Below are 21,058 nucleotides of genomic sequence, written 5' to 3' on the forward strand. Positions count from 1 at the left end.
AAAACAGGTATGTTTCTGAGCTGAATCCTGTCATTAGTTGGCTACGGAACATAACATTTCATTAGTATGTTTCCTTAAATCAATTTGCAAGTGTCATGGGAGAGGGGTTTGGCCCGGTATTAAAGGGGTTACACCCCATTTGGCCACCCCCTGCTCTCACCTGGGAGGTGAGGGGTTAACTGGAATGATGTCCAGTACTGTAGTTATGCCCCTGCTTCAGCACCAACTGTGTATCCCCCTGTGAATATGTATTTTCCCCGTTCTAGTGTCTGCACCAACACTTACACTGGGACCTATGCGGGAGGGAAAGGGTTAATGTTAATTTTGTGTTTATGGCCCTTTGTCCCTTTTCCTGCCTTTGCAGGCTCCATTTTGCAGTCTCTCCATAGGTCGCCATTACAGCCCATGTAACCCTATGGAGATTCCGGCGATTTGGGCCTGATATCGTAGAAGACCTGCAGGTGGCGCTCGAGAGGAGGTTCGGCGGTTTCCCATTGTAAGTGAATGGAGTAATGCAGTTCAATGGGGATTCCTGGAAGCCGACCTCCGGAGACGAGCTGGCAGCCATCCAGACTGCAAAACCGCAAGAGTGGAAACATTGTAAAAAAAGTGCTTTGATCGCGCAATTGGCGTGGGAACTAGGGCCTCGGTAAAGTTCATGGCCGATTGGCGTGGGAACTTCTGTTCTAGGGCACCTAGAAATAGAATTCCTTTTGCCCCTTGATGTTCGGAACCCCCTCACTTGACCCCAACAGGGTCCGACAATTAATGGTGACGTGAAAGGTTCGTGCCGGCCAGGTGTAAGGAATCAGGGGCCACGTCCCTTGTGGTGTGACCCCTCCTTACCCACTACCAGTACTGCAGCGGCTGCTGCCCCTGCCCCCCGTCGCCACCCATGCCGCCGCCCAGTGCATACCTTGAACTCTGCCGTCGCCATCTTGGATTCTGGCACTGGTGTTACAGACTCTCAGCTGTGCTCCACTACTTCCTGGTCTCTCAGCCACTCACGAGCAGCTCCTCGACACGCCTCCACCATGCCCCTCGTCCGGATTGGTCACTGTCGCTTTAAATATTCTGCTTTGGCTTCACTTCCTTGCCGAGCATAGATCCTTATGGGATGTTACCTGTGTTTCTGCCACAAGCCTTGTTCTTTCGTTACGTATCTCTGTTTTTGTTCCAGTTCGTTGTACTCGTCCAGTTTCCTCCAGGCCTGCTGCTGCTACGCTGAATTCCTGAGTTCCTGGTTCTTACAGACCTGCTTCGTTTGCGCTGTAACACGGGGTTACTAGTGCTTCCTGGTGGTGTGCCTATTGCGGTCAGTCTTCCCTCTCCTAGACCGGAGCCATGGGTCATGGACGCCACTCGCGTAAACCTCGTTCCCGACCTGCAGCGATTGCGCTGACGCAAAAGGACCAGCTTGATTTCCTGTTTCCGACTCCCTGCTTGAACTACGACTACCCGGATATCTCCTACCCCGACTCTGGCTTGCCCAACAACTATGCTGTTATCTCCAGTCCTGAACCCGGCCTGTTTGACTATGAACTGCGCACTCCGGACCAGTCTGCGCGGTATAAGGTCGGTGATTTCATAACCCAGCCTCAGCCCCGCGGTCCGGTCCCGGTTTGTGGCGAGCACAATCGTGACAGTATGCTCGGCCCCACAAAACCGGACCGCGCCGTGGCGGGGGTTGGTAAATGTGTAACTGCACCTATGTTCCAGGCTGCGGACCAGTCCCTGTTTGAAGAACAGTATTTGTTTGAAAAACTGCCTCCGCCTAATCTTGCTTGTATGTACGAAGGGTTAACCCCTGCAGAAAGACTGACTCGTAAAGAAATATTGACTAAATCTCAGGAATGTAGAGAGTTAAAGAAGATGTTTCAAGCCCAGTACTCCCAACTGCTCCTTCTTAAGTCCACTCCGGGACTGGAAACTGGGGATTTTGGGGTACTGGTTCAGGCCATAGACACCACCCTTAAATTATTCCTGGAATTTGACAGGAACATAAGTGAGCGTGAACCTCTACTTGCTGCCTACGCACAGACTATTCACAAACCCTTTTCTGTCAGTCCTGTTGTTAAACCTGTGGGGGTACCTCCCTCTCCAAAAAATGTCCAAACCACCCTACTATCACTGCCCCCTAAGGTAGAAGCTGCCATGATTTCTAGCCCTGATTGCACCTCCCATTGCTTAAATCCCAAAGATGTCTGCCTTAACCCCTGCCAGTCAGGTCTGTGAGGTTCCCGTGGAGTATACTTGTATTTCCAAAGCTACAGCCCTAGTATCTGAGAATCTACCCTCACTTTCTAACTCAGAATCCCTAACTCCTGCCCTTGAGGTTTTTTCTGCTTTAACCCCTGATAGGCAGCTCTGCGTGCTCCCCATGTCAGAGAAAGAACCCCTTCTGCTTCAACCTTCTAAGTTAGAATCCCTCAGCTCTGTTCCCGAGCTCATTCCTATATTAACCCCTGCAGGTCAGCCCTATGAGCCTCCTTTTGTAATCCCCTGTTCGCCAGCTAAGGCCACATCCTTGGCTCCAGAGGAGGAACTTCTTGTATCCTCAATTTCAGAGGCAAATCTCCCTCTTTTTGACTCTCAGGTACTATCTGCATTGATCCCTGTAAATCTTTGCTGCCCCCAGGCTAATGCATCATTTCTAGCATCAGAGAATGAATCCCCAAGTCTGACAGCAGAGGTTGCACTGAATGACTCCCCTAAGCTTGCTGAGTCCTTGAATTTTGTTTACTACAATCCCCCTGCTTCAGCTCAAGTTTCCGTTGCCGTGTCCCTTGAAACTTCTGCTAAAATCCTGGTTCCAGTTAAAGGTATTCAGGAACCGGGTTTTTCTCTAAGCCTGTTCGCAGAATCCCCACTCCCAGGTATTTCGCTGACCCAGTCTGTCACTCAGAATGCTGAGATCCCTGCTTCAGCACATAGTTCCCTTGTCATGGAATCTGTAGTATTTTCTGATTTCCCAGACACTCCTTCCCAAGCAAACCCTCCAGAGATCCGCGTATCTGCTGTCACCCCCTTAGTACAGTCAGAAACCACCCTGCCTACATTACAAATTCAGGTGTATAAATCTGAGCAATTTTGTCTTCCTTCACTTGCTAAACCTCAGTCCTTTAGCACTGCATCTAAATGTGCTCCAGCAACCATTGGGTTATTTAGGACTAAGATTAAAACTCCTGTGTTAAAGGGTACCTTCTCACACATATCCTGCAAACCTAGAACTTCCGTGATTAGTCCTACACTACCGATACACTTTATTAAAGTGTGGCCGGTACCGCAAGCCGGGAGATTTCCCGGCTTGCTAGTGGCCGCCCCTCGGCGTGCCGCGCGTCATAGACGCGCGGTCACGCGTCTTCGGGAGCCTGCGCCCCCTGCACGCGCGTCCAGGGCTCCCCGAGGGAGCCCTGGTGTCCCGCGATCGCGGGACGGCGGCAGGGGGTTCCGGGGGACCCGGCGGACCCGGCAGCGGTAGGGAGAGCGCCCCGATCGGAGGGCGCTCTTCCGCTGCTTCGGCGCGCGCCCGTCACCCTCGGGCGCGCGCCAGGCTACTGCTGCGGCCAAGAACGGGCAAATGCTTGAATAAACTTGGCCGCAGCAGTAAGTCACTTTCCACAGTATCTGATTTTCTTATTAGTGTAACCCAGACACCCACATCACTGGCTAGCAGTTCCGTTATCAGAATTTTTGCACTAGTAAACATACCTATTTCTGATTTTTTCATGACAAGTACCCCAGTTTGGGCCCTTGCAGTTTTTGATAAAACTCTTTATCCTACTAAGGTTTCTGCTGTTAAGAGTTTCCCCGGTTCCAACTTACCGCTTATTGACCCTCTAACTTCCCCAGTACCTGTCACTGAATCCCAGGTGTCAGCTTCAGACGCTAGTTCTCCTTCTACCAGTGTCCCTGTTACTGATTCTGAACCTCCAGCTCCAGACACTAGCTCCCCTCCCTCCGCTGCCCCTGCACTGCCTGATTGTCAAGTTCCAGATATTAAAGCTCCAGAGCCTACTCACACTCCTATGACAAGTACGATGCCCTTGGAGTTCGTTGCAGCACGTAATCCGCCTTATGCGGTTGTTCAAATCTCTGCAAGGCCCTGTATACCTTCCCCGCACTCTGGTGCCATATCCGAAGTAACCCTTGCTGCGCTCCAAATCCCCAGTGCGGGAAGGCAGTTTCTTTTCACGGACAATTCGGTGGCCCCTGAAGTACCTCAGTATGACTTTAACTATGGGGTTTCTCTCCCTGTTGTCTCTGGCTTGGACTCTGGGAAGTGGAGATCACAGACTATATTGTCTCTCTCTGAGCGTTCTACAATACTTGGTAGCTCCACTAATGATTGCTTCTCTGCCTCAGCGAACCCATGGATATCCCTCACGGAACCTTCTGTTGTGCCTGCGTCCTCTGTGTTGGAAATACTCAGTTCACACCTCAAGATTTCGGTCCCTAAGCCTGGTTTACTGTTCACCTTGTCATCTACTATACCCATACCTGGCAATGCACCCACCCACCCTATACCCTCGCTGACCACTACCCGGAAAACCTCTGGAGGAGAAGACCCTCTCAAATTCCCACGTGATGATGTCAGCAAAGATTTTGTCTGTCCGGAAGGTCGCCCTGATAAGCTCTTTCAACTATTGGTGCCTCTTGTCCTGAATTTTGGTACCATTACTAGGGACTGGGCTCCCAACGGGGGTCCTTCTGCTGTTTCTGCTCCAGAACCCCCTGGTTCTTCACAGCCTTGGATTTCCAAGCCATTTCGCGTGGCGAGCCACGTACCAATAATTTCTCTACCACCACTTTCCTATCCTAAGTTTGTACTCGCCAATGAACTGCTGGTTTACGGATGCCCTGCTCGCCTAAAACAATTTAGGAATAACTTCATGTCTCCAAGACCAATGAGTGCCCACGAGTCTCTGGACCACAACTTTACTCTCCATCCTAGACAATTCCGGAACAATTCCAGGTCCCCCAACTCTAGGAGTGGTTATGATCGCCCTGAGGTCGATCCTGAAGGGGGGGGTACTGTAAGGAATCGGGGGCCACGTCCCTTGTGGTGTGACCCCTCCTTACCCACTACCAGTACTGCAGCGGCTGCTGCCCCTGTCCCCCGTCGCCACCCATGCCGCCGCCCAGTGCATACCTTGAACTCTGCCGTCGCCATCTTGGATTCTGGCACTGGTGTTACAGACTCTCAGCTGTGCTCCACTACTTCCTGGTCTCTCAGCCACTCACGAGCAGCTCCTCGACACGCCTCCACCATGCCCCTCGTCCGGATTGGTCACTGTCGCTTTAAATATTCTGCTTTGGCTTCACTTCCTTGCCGAGCATAGATCCTTATGGGATGTTACCTGTGTTTCTGCCACAAGCCTTGTTCTTTCATTACGTATCTCTGTTTTTGTTCCAGTTCGTTGTACTCGTCCAGTTTCCTCCAGGCCTGCTGCTGCTACGCTGAGTTCCTGAGTTCCTGGTTTTTACAGACCTGCTTCGTTTGCGCTGTAACACGGGGTTACTAGTGCTGCCTGGTGGTGTGCCTATTGCGGTCAGTCTTCCCTCTCCTAGACCGGAGCCATGGGGCGTGGACGCCACTCGCGTAAACCTCGTTCCCGACCTGCAGCGATTGCGCTGACGCAAAAGGACCAGCTTGATTTCCTGTTGCTGACTCCCTGCTTGAACTACGACTACCCGGATATCTCCTACCCCGACTCTGGCTTGCCCAACAACTATGCTGTTATCTCCAGTCCTGAACCCGGCCTGTTTGACTATGAACTGCGCACTCCGGACCAGTCTGCGCGGTATAAGGTCGGTTATTTCATAACCCAGCCTCAGCCCCGCGGTCCGGTCCCGGTTTGTGGCGAGCACAATTGTGACATCAGGAGGGTCCTACTATTGACCGTAGAGGCGGAGAAAGCTGCGTGTCTTTCAAACACTAAGTGTGAAACAAGGTAAACTGAAAACCCATAACTCCGGTTCCGTGGGGACCCGAGGGCTGGGAGTTGGCAAGGATGTAGTCACTGCTCTGGCATGGCTGCATGGCAATTTCCAGCCCTCCCCTCATCCGAACGGAGTAGGGTTAACTGTGAAAAAGTGTGTGGTTCCCATTGCCTTCAATGGTAGCGGAGGTCCCATTGAATCCTATGGCCGCGCCGGCCCTATTGATTCTAATGGAAGAAAGCCGCGTGGCTTTGAAAAGGCTAAGTCCAAATGTGTATAAAGTGTAAACCTATATCTCCGGTTCTGTGAGTACCAGAGGGCTGGGATTTTGGTTGCATGTAGTCACTGCTCTGGCATGACTGCATGGCCATTTCCAGCCCTCTTCGATCAACCAGACGGAGTATGGGCAAATGTGAAAATTGTGATTTCCCCATTGACTTCAATGGCGGAGTTGCTCCATTGAAAGCCTATAGCAGCGGAGCCCATTGATTTTAATGGAAGAGTGATTATTTTAATATGTGTAGGTATTAAAGAATATACTAACAACAACAATATTATACCCTCTACAAGCGCTAATCTACAAAGTGCAAGTGAAACACATATAGGGTGAACCACACAATGAAAGTGAATATGATCACCACTCATAAGTGGTGGTGAAAGCTGCCAAGGGAACTAATAAACAGATAATTCCAAATCTGTAAGGATAAATGCAAATACAAAATAAAAGTTCCCGGCGCTGAAATAAATGTCCAAGATACCGTATTCCAACCGATTGTCTCAGGTAAAGGTTTCTGATGGGTGGTATGTGGAATATAAACAGAGTCCCAGGGTGTTGGTAAGTCCCTTGACGATGTCCACAATGATTGTGGGGAGACAGAAAGGAAACACACCAATTGCGCAGTATGCAATCACTCTTGACCCCAATCCGAACCAATGGACATAGAAACCCCACTTACAAGATGTAAACTTGTATATTCATGGGAGAGAATCTGTAACTGTGTCTTTACTCCGCCTCGGTACTTCACGGATCCCACGTGGCCGACAGCAGTGCTTTCTTATTCCATACAACGAATGGCACTCACAGGGGACGCAGGCAAAGCATATCCATGCAGGAACAGAAAATTGACACAGATGGTGTAATACGTACACACTTTAATAAAAACGTTAAAACACAAATCACCCACACTTACAATAGAAGGGGGATGGTTGAATGACTTCACGAATGCCGTCCGCTGCTTGTCCACAGCCTGATGCACTCTTGAGAGCCCTCCTAAATGGCGGTCTCTGCAACTCACAAACCGATGACGTCAGCGGTAGGATGAAGCAGGGCGCTCTCACAGCATCAGTGGGACTACGGTGGCTGGACCGGCTCAAAACACTAGGCTCCTCCTCCCTACGCGTTTCGTGACTCTGCGTCACTTCCTCTGAGGAAGTGGGATCCGTGAAGTACCGAGGCGGAGTAAAGACACAGTTACAGATTCTCTCCCATGAATATACAAGTTTACATCTTGTAAGTGGGGTTTCTATGTCCATTGGTTCGGATTGGGGTCAAGAGTGATTGCATACTGCGCAATTGGTGTGTTTCCTTTCTGTCTCCCCACAATCATTGTGGACATCGTCAAGGGACTTACCAACACCCTGGGACTGTTTATATTCCACATACCACCCATCAGAAACCTTTACCTGAGACAATCGGTTGGAATACGGTATCTTGGACATTTATTTCAGTGCCGGGAACTTTTATTTTGCATTTGCATTAAAGAATATACTGTTTTGCAAGGCTGGTATAAAAGCCCGGGAAAGTTACTGGCTCTGCTTTATGTTAATGTTCAGGAGGGCGACCCTTTGTCTACAACAGCCCCCTGATCAAAGACTTGACCACTCTGATTGTGTACAATAGGGCGAAGAAACACAGAGCCTGAGTAGTCTGTAAGTGCCAGAATTCAAACTTACAGACAAAAGGGTTTCCTGACCAGATACAAGTCTGGGAGACTTTCAGGCGCCCAATGTTAGGGTATGGGGCTGAAACGCCATATAAACAAGTGTAAGCCCTATTCCCAGTGTCTTTTCGTGATGTCTTCATTTGTATCCTGTATTACTGAATGAATTGCCAATCCTGTACCTGATTGCTTCATTGTCTAACCCCTAAGTAAGTTCTATACCTTGTCTGTTATTTGTATCATCTTGTGTGTTCTCCTTCTTTAAGGAATAAACTATATTTATTATATCTAAGTCGTGTTCAATTCAACCCAGATATTTTGTGTATATTATAACATATCACTAGCTACCGTGACAAAGAGTACTTCTTAAAATGTAATTAACCATTTGGAATGCATCTTTGAGTTGATTAGGCAGACCCCTCCCTTAATTTGTATTCAAATGACTGTGTTTTAGAGTGTTTAAGACCAGCTATATTGGCTGTGAGCTAAATGGCTGTGTGTCCCATCTTAAAGTGTCATATTTAAGTGTTGGGCAGAGTTCATATTGGAGTTGAAATTGGAGGTGAAGATTGAGGAAGATCTGGACTCCACACAACAACTTTGCAACCGTGAGAACTTTACTTTGTAACCGCTGTAATTATTTGTACTCTTCCTATCCTCTAGTATCTGGAAATCTCTTCTCCTGCATCTCACTATGTCCCTGTTCTCTCCAACTTCCCCACTCCACCATTATTTATACACCTCTCTCCCAACAACTTCGTTACCCCTCAATAAAAAGCACCCACACAAATCCTCTATTCACACCCTTTATCTACTCCTTCCTGCTGCTGGGAATCTACCTGAAGCCAGACATACACACTTGCTCTCATTCATGCCTCACTGCTATTTCCTCCCATGCAAATGGTATCAGCCTTTTCATTTAATACTGAGTAACCTTAAAACTCGCCCCACAAATCAAGCATCCCAATAGCCTGCACTCATGGCTATATTCCCACACCCAGTCACTCCTACCACCTATTGTGGCCAATCACAGCCACCTACAGCACTTATTCCCTCACCTGTTGTCTCTGTAAGTTCCCCTCAAGCCTTAGATTGTAAGCTCTTCGGGGCAGGGATTTCCTTTCCTATTATCTGATTTTGCTGTACATATTGTACTGTATTGAAGTGGAGCCTCTTTGGCGGCCACAGGAGCATAACTATAAGTGCACTTCCAATACACCACTAGTTCCCCTGATAAACAGCAGAAATATGTGCTGAAATGATGCAGACACAGTAGGATCCATAAACCCACATAGCACTGCGCACGATACACCCGCGCTATCTTTATATACCCCCCGATACATAAATATCTATATACGGGGTCCAGGGGACAAAAAAGAAGGGGCGCGAGTCTTGACAAGGCAACTGGTGCCTAAGGCGGCATAAAACAGCTAATCTCATAACTAATCATGAGATTTTGAGAATAAGGGCAGATGCACACGCACTGAAGCGAAAGCGGATACCGGAGAACTAACCATCTAGACTCTAGGTCAAACCTACAGTGCTACCAGGCATCCAATAGGAACACACGGGGAACAACCACCACAGTGGATGTTAACTCCACCACTGCTGGAATACACTAACCGGCACCAATATACAGCACCCGCCTATACTCAGTACGTACCTGTGTCTATATGGAAGTGATACTTACCCAGCCAGCCACACTGAACGGCTAAGCACGTGAACAAACTGTTGCTAGAGGAACGGTGGACGACAACTGTGGTCCCAGTTGTGAGACCACACAAAACGATTGGAGCATAGATACACAACAGCGATTAACTAGACACTGGGTGCAATACATCTCAGCACCACCAGGTGTCACCTCTGTTTGAGAGACACAAATCTCAAGACATATACTGGTATACTTCAGATATATGTTAATACTTAAGACAGTGTATCAACACCATTTATACTCATCTGCTGAATGGGCCCAAAGTAGCTTCTTTGGACTCATCGTTGTGACATTAGTGTCTTTTAACATAGTAAATATTAACTCGTATACATTTGCTATTTTTATTGCACCATCACGTATTTAAATAAAAATTTTCTATTATACACGTTATATCTACCCTGACCACATTTATTCTATAAAGGTATGTGGTGCGCCTGCAAAGGTAATTCTCTCTCTGTGTATCTCTGTAGATACACCTGTCATATGTCTATGATTTACTCCCTAGGCAGCACGCCCTTTTCAAACTAGGGGTTCTTGAGCGAGGTTTCCATCTATAGCTACCTTACCCTACCTACAGGTCTTCCTCTACACCTGTCTCTCACCTCAGCTCCCCCTTTCCACTTATTTAGTGAGGTAACCCAGATACAAATATGGCAGGCTTCCTATCCAGGAACATGGATTTTAACGATTGGGAAGCCGACTCAGAAAGTATTTCTCCACAACAGCCAATATACAGGAAGAACCTACTGTGAACAATATAAAACTATATTTCCAGAATATGGAAAGACTGTATAAAAAACAGTCGCGCCTTTGGTGGGAAGTATGTAGCCTCCAAAAATACGAAAAGAACAAGATGATACCGAGGGGTTTGAGAGTGAACCTTTCACCATCATATCATAACTTGCAAGACACATTTATAAAGAAATGGGATGAGACAATAAGTAAGTGCTCACATGACCTCATGGCACTCCTCATCGATAACGAACTGGTGGAACTTAAGAAGGTGAACTGTGAGGTAGAGAAAAACAAAAAAGAAGCTGTCCAATGGAAAGAATCTCCGAACTTTGAAAAATATGAGAATATTCTCCAAAAAACTACGGATCAGTATGTCAAAGGAATAAAGGACAGAAAACACATTAAATACATTAGGGACAGTGGCGACTACTCTAAGGGCAAGATCTATAAACACCACTTCCAGGCAGAAAAAACAAAAATGCAGGAGCATAGTGACTCGTCCACTGACTGGGATATGTCAGAAACTGAAGATAACAGCGGATACCAGAATAAAGTTACAACTAGATCTAAAACAAACAAGGACAAAGTAACTAGACAGGCAGAAAGTCACACTAATGATTTTTTAGAACAGGCCCAGGAAGGAATAGATCATGGCCCAGGAAGACACGAAGAGGAGGGGTACTGGAGAGGAAGAGGAAGAGGACGTTGGTCCAACTACAGGAGGCAGAGGAGACGGAGATGAGAGATACTAATAACACATGTAACAACAAGTGTGAAATAATTAACCTCTCTGGAGTCCCCCTAACAAATGCACAACTCAGCCTTTTGGAAAAAGGCCTCTCCTACGTTCCCTCCAATAACTTTGATTTGTTCGAGGCAATAAAAGATATAAATCTCTTTGCCAGGAAAATGCTGTTGCATAAGTTTTTTAAAAGACGTGACCGCACCGTGACACCGCAAGAATATGAAGAACTTATTCAAACTCAGGATCAAGAACACCTGCTACACCTAATCGATCTTCTTGAAGAAGGGGAAAAAAACCCTGGAGAAGGACCCCACATGACTCTTAAAGCCAAAAGTCGCTTTACGCCGCATCCGGACAGCTGTGCAAATGTCTCAACCTTCTTGAACCTAGTCACAAAGACCTAGAGGCACTTAAAGTGATCAACAACAAAAACCAAAATAATTTAAGTAAACAGGAACAAGAAGCACTCAAAGAAATGAAAAACATGCAGGAAATTACAATAAAACCTGCGGACAAAGGAGGTAACCTCGTAATACTAAAAACAGAAGACTACAAAGCTGAAAACCTTAGACTGCTGAGGGACAAACAATGCTATAGGATCCTCCCCAACGACCCAACAACAGTATTCCAAAAAGCACTGGGATCGATCTTGAGTAAAGGCCTAGAAAGGAAAGTCATAACTAAAAGTGAACATGACTTTATGACGTCAAAACAACCCACTGTAGCAACTTTCTACAGCATCCCGAAAGTACATAAGAACATAAATAAACCACCTGGAAGACCTATAGTATCGGGAATCGGGTCGTTAACCGAAAATCCAAGTGTCTATGTAGACAAAGTACTTAGAAATTTCGTAACATCTCTGCCATCCTTTGTACAGGACACGAAGGATGTCCTTAATAGACTAGAAGGGATACAGGTTAATCAAGATACGCTTTTGGTCAGCTTTGACGTGGAATCATTATATACAAGCATAAAACATAACGTAGGCCTCTTAGCAGTCAAGCATTTTCTCTCCTCCCGAAGCTGTCTCTTCACTGATCACAATACATTTATCATTGAGTTGCTGGAATTTATATTAGAACATAACTATTTCCTGTTCGACTCAAAATACTATCTCCAAATACAGGGAACAGCAATGGGGACAACATGTGCCCCTACCTACGCTAACCTATATCTAGGTTGGTGGGAGGAGATCAGTGTCTTCTCGGAGGCCATGTCTCTATATACGGACCATATAGATCTATGGATCCGCTATATAGATGACATCCTTCTACTCTGGAATGGGTCCAAAAAGGAGTTAGAGACGTTCCTGACACTACTAAATTGCAATGATCACAACCTGAAGCTAACTTCAGAAATAAGTGCCACCACCATCACTTTTCTAGACTTACGCATCACGGTTAATGCAGATGGTTATCTCCACAAATAACTATAAGAAAAAAACTGCAAGTAACAGCTATTTGAGGGCCGACAGCTTTCACCCTCAACCCCTCATTAGGGGTATCCCCACAGGCCAGTATCTGCGGATAAGGAGAAATTGTTTGGATACTGAGACCTTTAAGGAACAAAGCATTGAAATGAGAAATAATTTCACTGCAAGGGGATACACCAAACGCCAGCTCAAAACTGCGTACCATCGAGCCTTGAACACCCCACGAAATGACCTTTTAAAACCAAAAATAAAAGATGAAACTACAAAACCCAATGAAATTCGTTGTATCACCACGTTTCACAACCAGTGGAGAGACTTGAATAGAATACTAAACAAACATTGGCACATTTTGACTAACGATGACGATCTCAATTTGGTTTTAAAAAAGCATCCATCTGTAGTATGGAGACGGGCAGCTAATATTAAGGATCATCTTGTGCACAGCCACTTCAAAGTCACAAACAAGAAAAGTGAAACGTGGCTTACTGTCAAAGGCTCATACAAATGCCATCACTGTAAGGCGTGCAGTTATATGAAGGAGAGCAAAAACTTCACGAATGTGGGAGACACCAAATCCTACAAAATAAAACCGTTTATAAACTGCAAAAGTACAGGAATAATCTATCTCGCCACATGTATATGTGGTAAAAAATATGTTGGAAAAACAAAAAGGGAACTAAGAAAGCGTGTTTTGGAGCACATTGGCGCAATAAGAAACTCCCTAGACACCCCCATTTCCCGCCATGTCAGAGAACATCATGCAGGAAACACCAACACTTTGACATTCCAAGGGATAGACCGCATACTCCCAAGTATCCGCAGAGGAGACTGGGACAAGAAACTGTTGCAACGGGAATCCAGATGGATATATTTACTTAACACACAATGTCCATCCGGTATTAATGAAGGCTTTGCTTTCACGCCTTTCCTATGAATAAATAGATATTGCAATCAGAAATAGGTTCTTTCCATAATCAACATCACTGTAGATCAGTATCATTAACACAATGAACAACACTATCTTGGTCAGAGTTTTTAATAACCTTTTTTAATTATACTTTCTAAGTGTAGCTTTTGGATGCAGTACCTATGCACCACCAGCTCACTTCGGCATTACAAGCGTCCTATAGTTCCCATGACAACCACCGGGTATAAAACAGGAACTGGGGACGCAGTTACTCCCACCCCGGAAGAAGTCGCACGCAAGCGACGAAACATGTAACATGTCGGGTCTCTGCCGAACAATTGATTAAAGTCTTTTACACAGCAGATAAGAGTATAGCTCTATTGTTTCACTGGTCTACTATTTATGTTAGAATACCAGCCTCCAGCCCTTCGTATGAAATTGCAAACTTGATACACCCAGTTAAAGAGGTGTTAGCCTTGCAGTTAGCAAGGCTGTTCTACAAGAACATACACTCCCTTTTATTTGCCCTTTTGCAGCCTCCATGTACCCCTAGAAGGCAATACTAGCATCTGGGTTCTCATTATACCGTGGGATAGTCCCACCTCCTGCTATTTTGGGTGTCTGCTGAGATCACTGACTTCATTAAACACTTTGGAGTATCCTGAAGTGGAGCCTCTTTGGCGGCCACAGGAGCATAACTATAAGTGTACTTCCAATACACCACTAGTTCTCCTGATAAACAGCAGAAATATGTGCTGAAATGATGCAGACACAGTAGGATCCATAAACCCACATAGCATTGCGCACGATACACCCGCGCTATCTTTATATACCCCCCGATACATAAATATCTATATACGGGGTCCACGGGACAAAAAAGAAGGGGCGCGAGTCTTGACAAGGCAACTGGTGCCTAAGGCGGCATAAAACAGCTAATCTCATAACTAATCATGAGATTTGGAGAATAAGGGCAGATGCACACGCACTGAAGCGAAAGCGGATACCGTAGAACTAACCATCTAGACTCTAGGTCAAACCCACAGTGCTACCAGGCATCCAATAGGAACACACGGGGAACCACCACCACAGTGGATGTTAACTCCACCACTGCTGGAATACACTAACCGGCACCAATATACAGCACCCGCCTATACTCAGTACGTACCTGTGTCTATATGGAAGTGATACTTACCCAGCCAGCCACACTGAACGGCTAAGCACGTGAACAAACTGTTGCTAGAGGAACGGTGGACGACAACTGTGGTCCCAGTTGTGAGACCACACAAAACGATTGGAGCATAGATACACAACAGCGATTAACTAGACACTGGGTGCAATACATCTCAGCACCACCAGGTGTCACCTCTGTTTGAGAGACACAAATCTCAAGACATATACTGGTATACTTCAGATATATGTTAATACTTAAGACAGTGTATCAACACCATTTATACTCATCTGCTGAATGGGCCCAAAGTAGCTTCTTTGGACTCATCGTTGTGACATTAGTGTCTTTTAACATAGTAAATATTAACTCGTATACATTTGCTATTTTTATTGCACCATCACGTATTTAAATAAAAATTTTCTATTATACACGTTATATCTACCCTGACCACATTTATTCTATAAAGGTATGTGGTGCGCCTGCAAAGGGATTCTCTCTCTGTGTATCTCTGTAGATACACCTGTCATATGCTTATTGTATTATTATAATTCCCTGTACTGTATTATTTGTGAAGCGCTGAGTACACTTTTGGTGCTATATAAATAAAGACATACAATACAATACACAACGATCTAAGTGTAGATGATATTAATGTGAGAATATATTCAGATATTGTCTTGGCTCTTCTGTATAGCCTACTTACAAGATTTACGTGGTAATTAGGGCAACGTCAGTAAGCTGCAGTATGTGTATTCCTCTACAGTCAGGTAAGGATGTACTTCAACTCAACATTCGGCAAGGAGAGAAGATGCAAAGAAAATAAATAAATCCATAGCGTAGATCAATATGATAAAAGGCAAATATTTATGTAAAAACTAAAAAATGTGCACTTACAATAAAGCAAATTAAAAACAGCATATATAACTATTGTGAAAGCGGGAAAGATCACCCAGTGCCATGGCACACACCACCGCCTCTGTTGGACGTCTGTTGTGTTCAGTGGAAGCTCCATGTGTAGCTGTTTGCCTCCCGATCACTTGCAGGGGCTCAGTGGCTAACCACAAGACAAGCAGGGAAACAGCCTTAACCACAAAATCAAGTGGATAATTGACTTGTGGTTAGATAAGTTGTTCCGAGTTGTTACAGTGTCGGAGGTGGACGCATTATCCAATTAAGGTCAATTGGATAAGTGTGTCTGCGGTTAGCAAGTGAAACCGGGAATGGATACATTGAGTTCCCAACTGCAGACCACAGACCGCAGACAGGGGGAAATGTTTAACCACACACCCCATCAAAGCCCTCTGTAATGTTAGTTAGGAAGGTCGTAGCTGTCTAATTTTTGGTGTGCAAAATTTTAGAAGGGGATCATGTAGACTGATATGATTGTATTAATTGAAACTTGTGTATAAGTGCATAAATGGGCATAGCCCTGGTTTTTGCATATTAAAGGTAATGTGAGCTGGGAAATGTATAGGGCAGTTAGGAAGGACAGCGGATACATTAAAGATTCACCCTGCTAATTTATGATCAGGTATCCCAGAGTGAGTCATGCATAACTGCAGGTTCAGAGTTCTGAGACACCTTGTGGAGATGGCTCCAGGATGTCTGCAGAGGTCTGGGGCATCAATAGATGCCGACCCGGTCCGGAGTTTCAATAGATGCTGACCTGGTCCAAGTGTGAAATGCCGGAAAGTGAATTAAAACAGTTTGCCTAGCAAATGGTGAGGTATTCTGACGGGGGTAGACATTCTGTCGCCAGGTAGGGGGGTGTAGCCAGGTATGCTAAGCAGGTCAGGTGAGAAGTTAGCGCATGGCCCTTAGCCTGCCGTGACGCCCTTTGCCCGGCTGTCAGAGCTGTTGGCAACCTTACTATAGGTGGGAGTTTGCTTCCCACGCTGAAGATTTGTTGCCCATTGCCCAGATAGGCTTGTGAGGGTATTATAAGCCCGTGCACGCCGTCGGGTGAGGGTTCTTCATATTACATCTGAAAGGATAGCGTGCGGAACAAAAGACGTTTTTCACCGTAACCAAGGATTTGTACCCCGCTCAGGATTTCGTAAGATCTAAGGACTTGCTACGAATTCTGCAAGGGCAGAACAAAAATATTTCACTTGGCGGAGATTCAGGGACCGCAAGCTGCGCCCCTAGCCAAAAGACTGTTTCACGTCTTTTGTTGTGTATCAACCCCGCTCCTGGGAATTGATACCTAAAGACTATATTTCGTGGATTTCCGTTCTAGAAGCAGTTTATTTTGTTTTAGCCCGTTTCTGTAAGTGTTTATTCATGACATTTTTGTAATTCAAGCAGTGTATGTTCTTTATGTAAATAAATACAATTTATTTTATTTCATGCTTTATTCAAAGGATCCAGATGGTAAAGTGTTAATAAGCTTGGTCTCCCGTAACAACATCCCTTTAAGATGATGTCACTTCCGTTAAAAAAAATGCAAACTATCACATGGTACTTCAACCAATTGGATTGGGGGTGTACCATGTGATGCCTCACATCGTTTATCTCACAATCCGATTGGTTGTAGTACCATGTGACAGTTTGCATTTTTGGTTTGATTTTTGCTTCATTACCTTAGCAGTTAGCTGCTAAGGTAATGAAGTTGCCTGTACTGTAAATGTATTTTTATTGCATAGGATGGAAGCCAGGGGTCTCGGAGATGATATTAATGTGTATCAGCTCCGGAGACTCCTGGCTTCAATCCGATGCAATAAAAATACATTTATTTCTCCTTCCGTGCACCCCAAAACTGGAACAACCTACCAGAGACTCTCATATCCACCACCAGCTTAAGTTCTTTCAAATCTAAGGCTGTCTCACACTTTAATCTGGTCTGTAACTGTTTCATACGCTCATAATATATATTTTCTTTAACTGTGCATGCAATGTCTTGTATATAATGTATACCTTGTTCATTTATGTAACTGTATTTGTAACCATGTATTATTTTGTTTTACTCTGTGCCCAGGACATACTTGAAAACGAGAGGTAACTCTCAATGTATTACTTCCTGGTAAAATATTTTATAAATAAATAAATAAATAAATGTCCTAATCTCATCTCGCCATCCTTGGATGAGATTTGAGATCTGTGATAAACTCGCTAGTTCAGAGCCCCGATGAGATTATCGCTACCGCTCTGGAAAATCTATTCCCGAACGATTTTGTCAGGTTAGTGAAGCTTTCTGAATAGCAAACTGGCCAAATCATTCGGCAACTGCTCAAAAAGCTCAATTAGTTTGTTATCAAACCTACTAGAATATACCCCTTAGAATCAGCAATAGGTATGCCACATATTGTGGCAAATTTGAAGGCAAGAGCCTTAGAATTAATAATAGGTACATAAAACAGGAAAATCAGGGAAAGGGGAGCTTATAGTTAAAGCAGAAACCTTTGAATTTGTAATTGAAATTTCAGGAAATGCAGCCTTGTGTTTCTGCATAAACATGGCATGATTTCGGTAAAAAGTATTTCTTGAAAGGGATATACAGTACAAGTGTTATTTTTTTTTTATGGGATCAAATGCTTGCTGAGGGCACCGAAACAGCTTGCGTATTTCGTGCATCTCTGTGACAGGGTAAATAAAAGCCACCAGCTATATGCCTGGCAGACATATGTTTAGTCTGCAGTGCAGCAGTGACTAGGTTAACTTCAGCTGGGAACCTCAGGACAATTAGTTGGATCCCAGCTGCCTAATCAAGGTGTGTTAAAAACCCCAGGCTGTAGACACATGCTGCCTAGCCATTCAGGAGAGAGGAGTAAACTACTGAAGAGATTACTGATAGAAGGTCTGCCTTTTTGTATGCTGTCTGAAGCAGGGAAATCCCCTGAAACTCTGGAGAGAGAACAGCTTGATTTAAGGTCTGTTTTACCAGGTACATGTTTTATGGACTGTTGTGTTTACCAGGCTGAAGCAAAGCTATTTTGTTTGTCATGTTGAAGACAAGGAATTTTGTTTTGTCTGCTGAAGAAAAGCTATTTATGTTTTGTGTGCTTTATAATTTAAGGCTAAATAAATAAGCCTTATCAAGAAAACCCCATGTGTGTAGTTGCATGTACCCTGCAACAATCTCCAAGTGGACAAATAACTTTTTTTTTTTATTTGACTTCTCAATCTGTCAGGTAAACTCATGGGGAGAGTGAGACATGCAAAGTAATCTGGGGTCGTAGCAGAAAGCTGAAGCAGGAATCCGGATTAGAGGAGTGATGGTCTGTAGAGTCCAGAGGGGAGCAGGAGAAGGGGTAGCCTGGTGTCCATGGTCAGGACAGGTATCAGGCAGGACAGTAGATGGAACGAAGAACAGGGCAGGAGCAAACAACGAGGTGGATCCAAATTCAGGATAGGAACAAAAAAAAGGTGGTTCTGTAGACAGGGAAGGAAAAAGGACAGGAAACTAGGCTAGGCAGAGAAGGAAACAGGGCAGCGAACAGGCCTGCAAACAGGACCGAAAAGAGGGTCCAGCTAGCAATGCTGTTGAGAAGCCCAGAGATGAATAACAGGTGGCTTCTCATAGGCAGAGGGAGCCAGGTGTTAAAACAAGCATAGCTGTCTGCTAAGGACTGCAGAAAAGGAAACAGACGTTAGTAGTTCAGTCCATATGGATCCTTCAATAACCATCTGATTCTGGGGGACTGAACTCTAACCAATTCATGACCCTCAGATTCTGGGTACATAGCACCCTCTTAGTTCCAGCTTCTAACAGGAACTTTCTGGTACCCCGCGCAGCCTATTAGGGTATGAACCTCCATCAGGTCCTTCAATTTTAATGGACTGAGTTGGAGCCTCCAGTTTCTCTTTCAATAAGGTGGATTCTCATCTTTCAAAATCTGTATTTTTACTCTCTAGACTGGATCTGTGAGTAACTCTTAAAAGTTATCTCACTGACATGAGCCAATATAAATAGAAATTATGACATACAGAGATATAAAGAGACAGAGAATAAGGCCTCGGCCAAGCTTCTTGCTGGCGTGCAGAGGCGCGCTGAGGCTCAGGGAAAGCGGGTGCTTTCCCTGGCCTTACACAGCGCGCCATCCGGGGGCGTGTCAGGGGAGTGTCGGGGCCGGGCCAGTGACGTCACGGAGCTGGTTCGCCCTCATTGGGTGAACCGCTCACGTGACAGGCCCTGCGCTCCGTCAAGCGGGAAAATTTAACATTTTCTTAAGACCTACACTTCCGCAAGCGAGCGGAAGCGTAGGCGAGCCCCTAATAAAGCCGCTCTAATTGCGGCTGTAGGGGCTCAGTGCCGAGTGGAAGCACGCCTCAGCGCGCCTCCGCCAGCAAGCAGTAACCCTGGACGAGGCCTAAGAAAGGATAGAGAAAGTCAAGGAGAACAACAGTGAAACATGCAGAGAGAGACAGAGAAAGGATAAGTGAAAGACAGAAGAGCAGAGATAGGGGGCCAGGGACATAAAAAGAGTTGTAGGAATTGAGTGAGCTGGAATACGAGACCAGCAGGGAAAGTGATAAACATACCATCAGGTAGAGATGGAGAGAAGGATATCCAGGAAAAAATAAAGGAATAGAAGTAAAGGCCCAAGGTAAGAGAGAGTGTCAAACATAGTGTGAAAGAGAAATGAAAAGGCAAAAAGAGAGACATGCGTTATTACTAATCCAAAACCTCTGCATACCCCGACCACTCACCTCTCAGGGGTGTCTTTCTCCTGTTTCCATCGTTGCTCCCCCCATCCTCGTGATGTTATTAATAGGGGACCTAAGCCCTTTGTAAATGCCACACCACGGAACGGCCTTGAAAGAACGGACACAGGATGTGGAGTAATCATCGAAGATGAAAAGTCCAAGGTGGGACTTTTTAGTGATGAATAGGAGTTACCCCCCTGATTTACTTCTACTCCACCCCCAGATACCCATCGCTTCAGGGAGGGACGTCTGGTCCCATAGGGTTGGGGTCCAGTAAGCTGAGTGATCTTCAGAGCTGAAGGGAGGTCAGGATTAGGAGAGCGAGGGCAGCAGTCTGGAGTTGTGAGGGCATCTCTCAGAGCCGGAATGTGACTACATTGGTCCAGAAAGGACACCTGGCATGGAGGAATGACTGGCTTGGGCTTCAAGAGAGGTTTCACACTGGTAACACCTGGAGAAAGGAGACAGGAAGGGTTGATACAGTATACTCTCTGCCTGTCACTCCTCAAGCTCTCAGCTAGAAATGGGCAGAACAGTCCAAATCTGTTCCCCAGAATTTCCCAGATAGATTAGGACAAATCTTTCCCCCCGCATGAAAAAACATCCACAGATTTGACATGAAAAAATCCAAGCGGATTGTTAATAATCCAGACAGTTTCCAAAATCCTTACATTTTTGCAATTATTTTATTTGCCCCCGTCCCAGTAAGTGTATTTTGAGTGTAATTGTGAAACATTGTGTGTACTGTATGTAATTTCGTGGAATAAATTACAATTTATTTTACTTCCTTGTTTTGCTCAATCATATGATCCCGGTAATAAATGTGTT

The 21,058-nt window shown here is 45.4% G+C and overlaps 1 protein-coding gene across 9 annotated transcripts in view; it reads right to left on the reverse strand.

Annotated features, from left to right (window-relative positions):
• Positions 1–21,058, reverse strand: part of LOC142483155 (uncharacterized) — a 245,997-nt gene that overhangs the window by 151,720 nt on the left and 73,219 nt on the right. For all 9 annotated transcript variants that reach the window (XR_012797256.1, XM_075583228.1, XM_075583227.1 and 6 more), the window contains one exon: positions 20,234–20,681. Coding sequence is in view for 8 of the 9 variants with exons in the window: in XM_075583228.1 (XP_075439343.1) it covers positions 20,234–20,681 (448 nt within the window). In the remaining variant the exon portion in view is untranslated. The remainder of the gene's footprint in view (positions 1–20,233; positions 20,682–21,058) is intronic.

The sequence above is a fragment of the Ascaphus truei genome, unplaced genomic scaffold (assembly GCF_040206685.1).
Source record: "Ascaphus truei isolate aAscTru1 unplaced genomic scaffold, aAscTru1.hap1 HAP1_SCAFFOLD_302, whole genome shotgun sequence".
Classification (NCBI taxonomy): domain Eukaryota; kingdom Metazoa; phylum Chordata; class Amphibia; order Anura; family Ascaphidae; genus Ascaphus; species Ascaphus truei.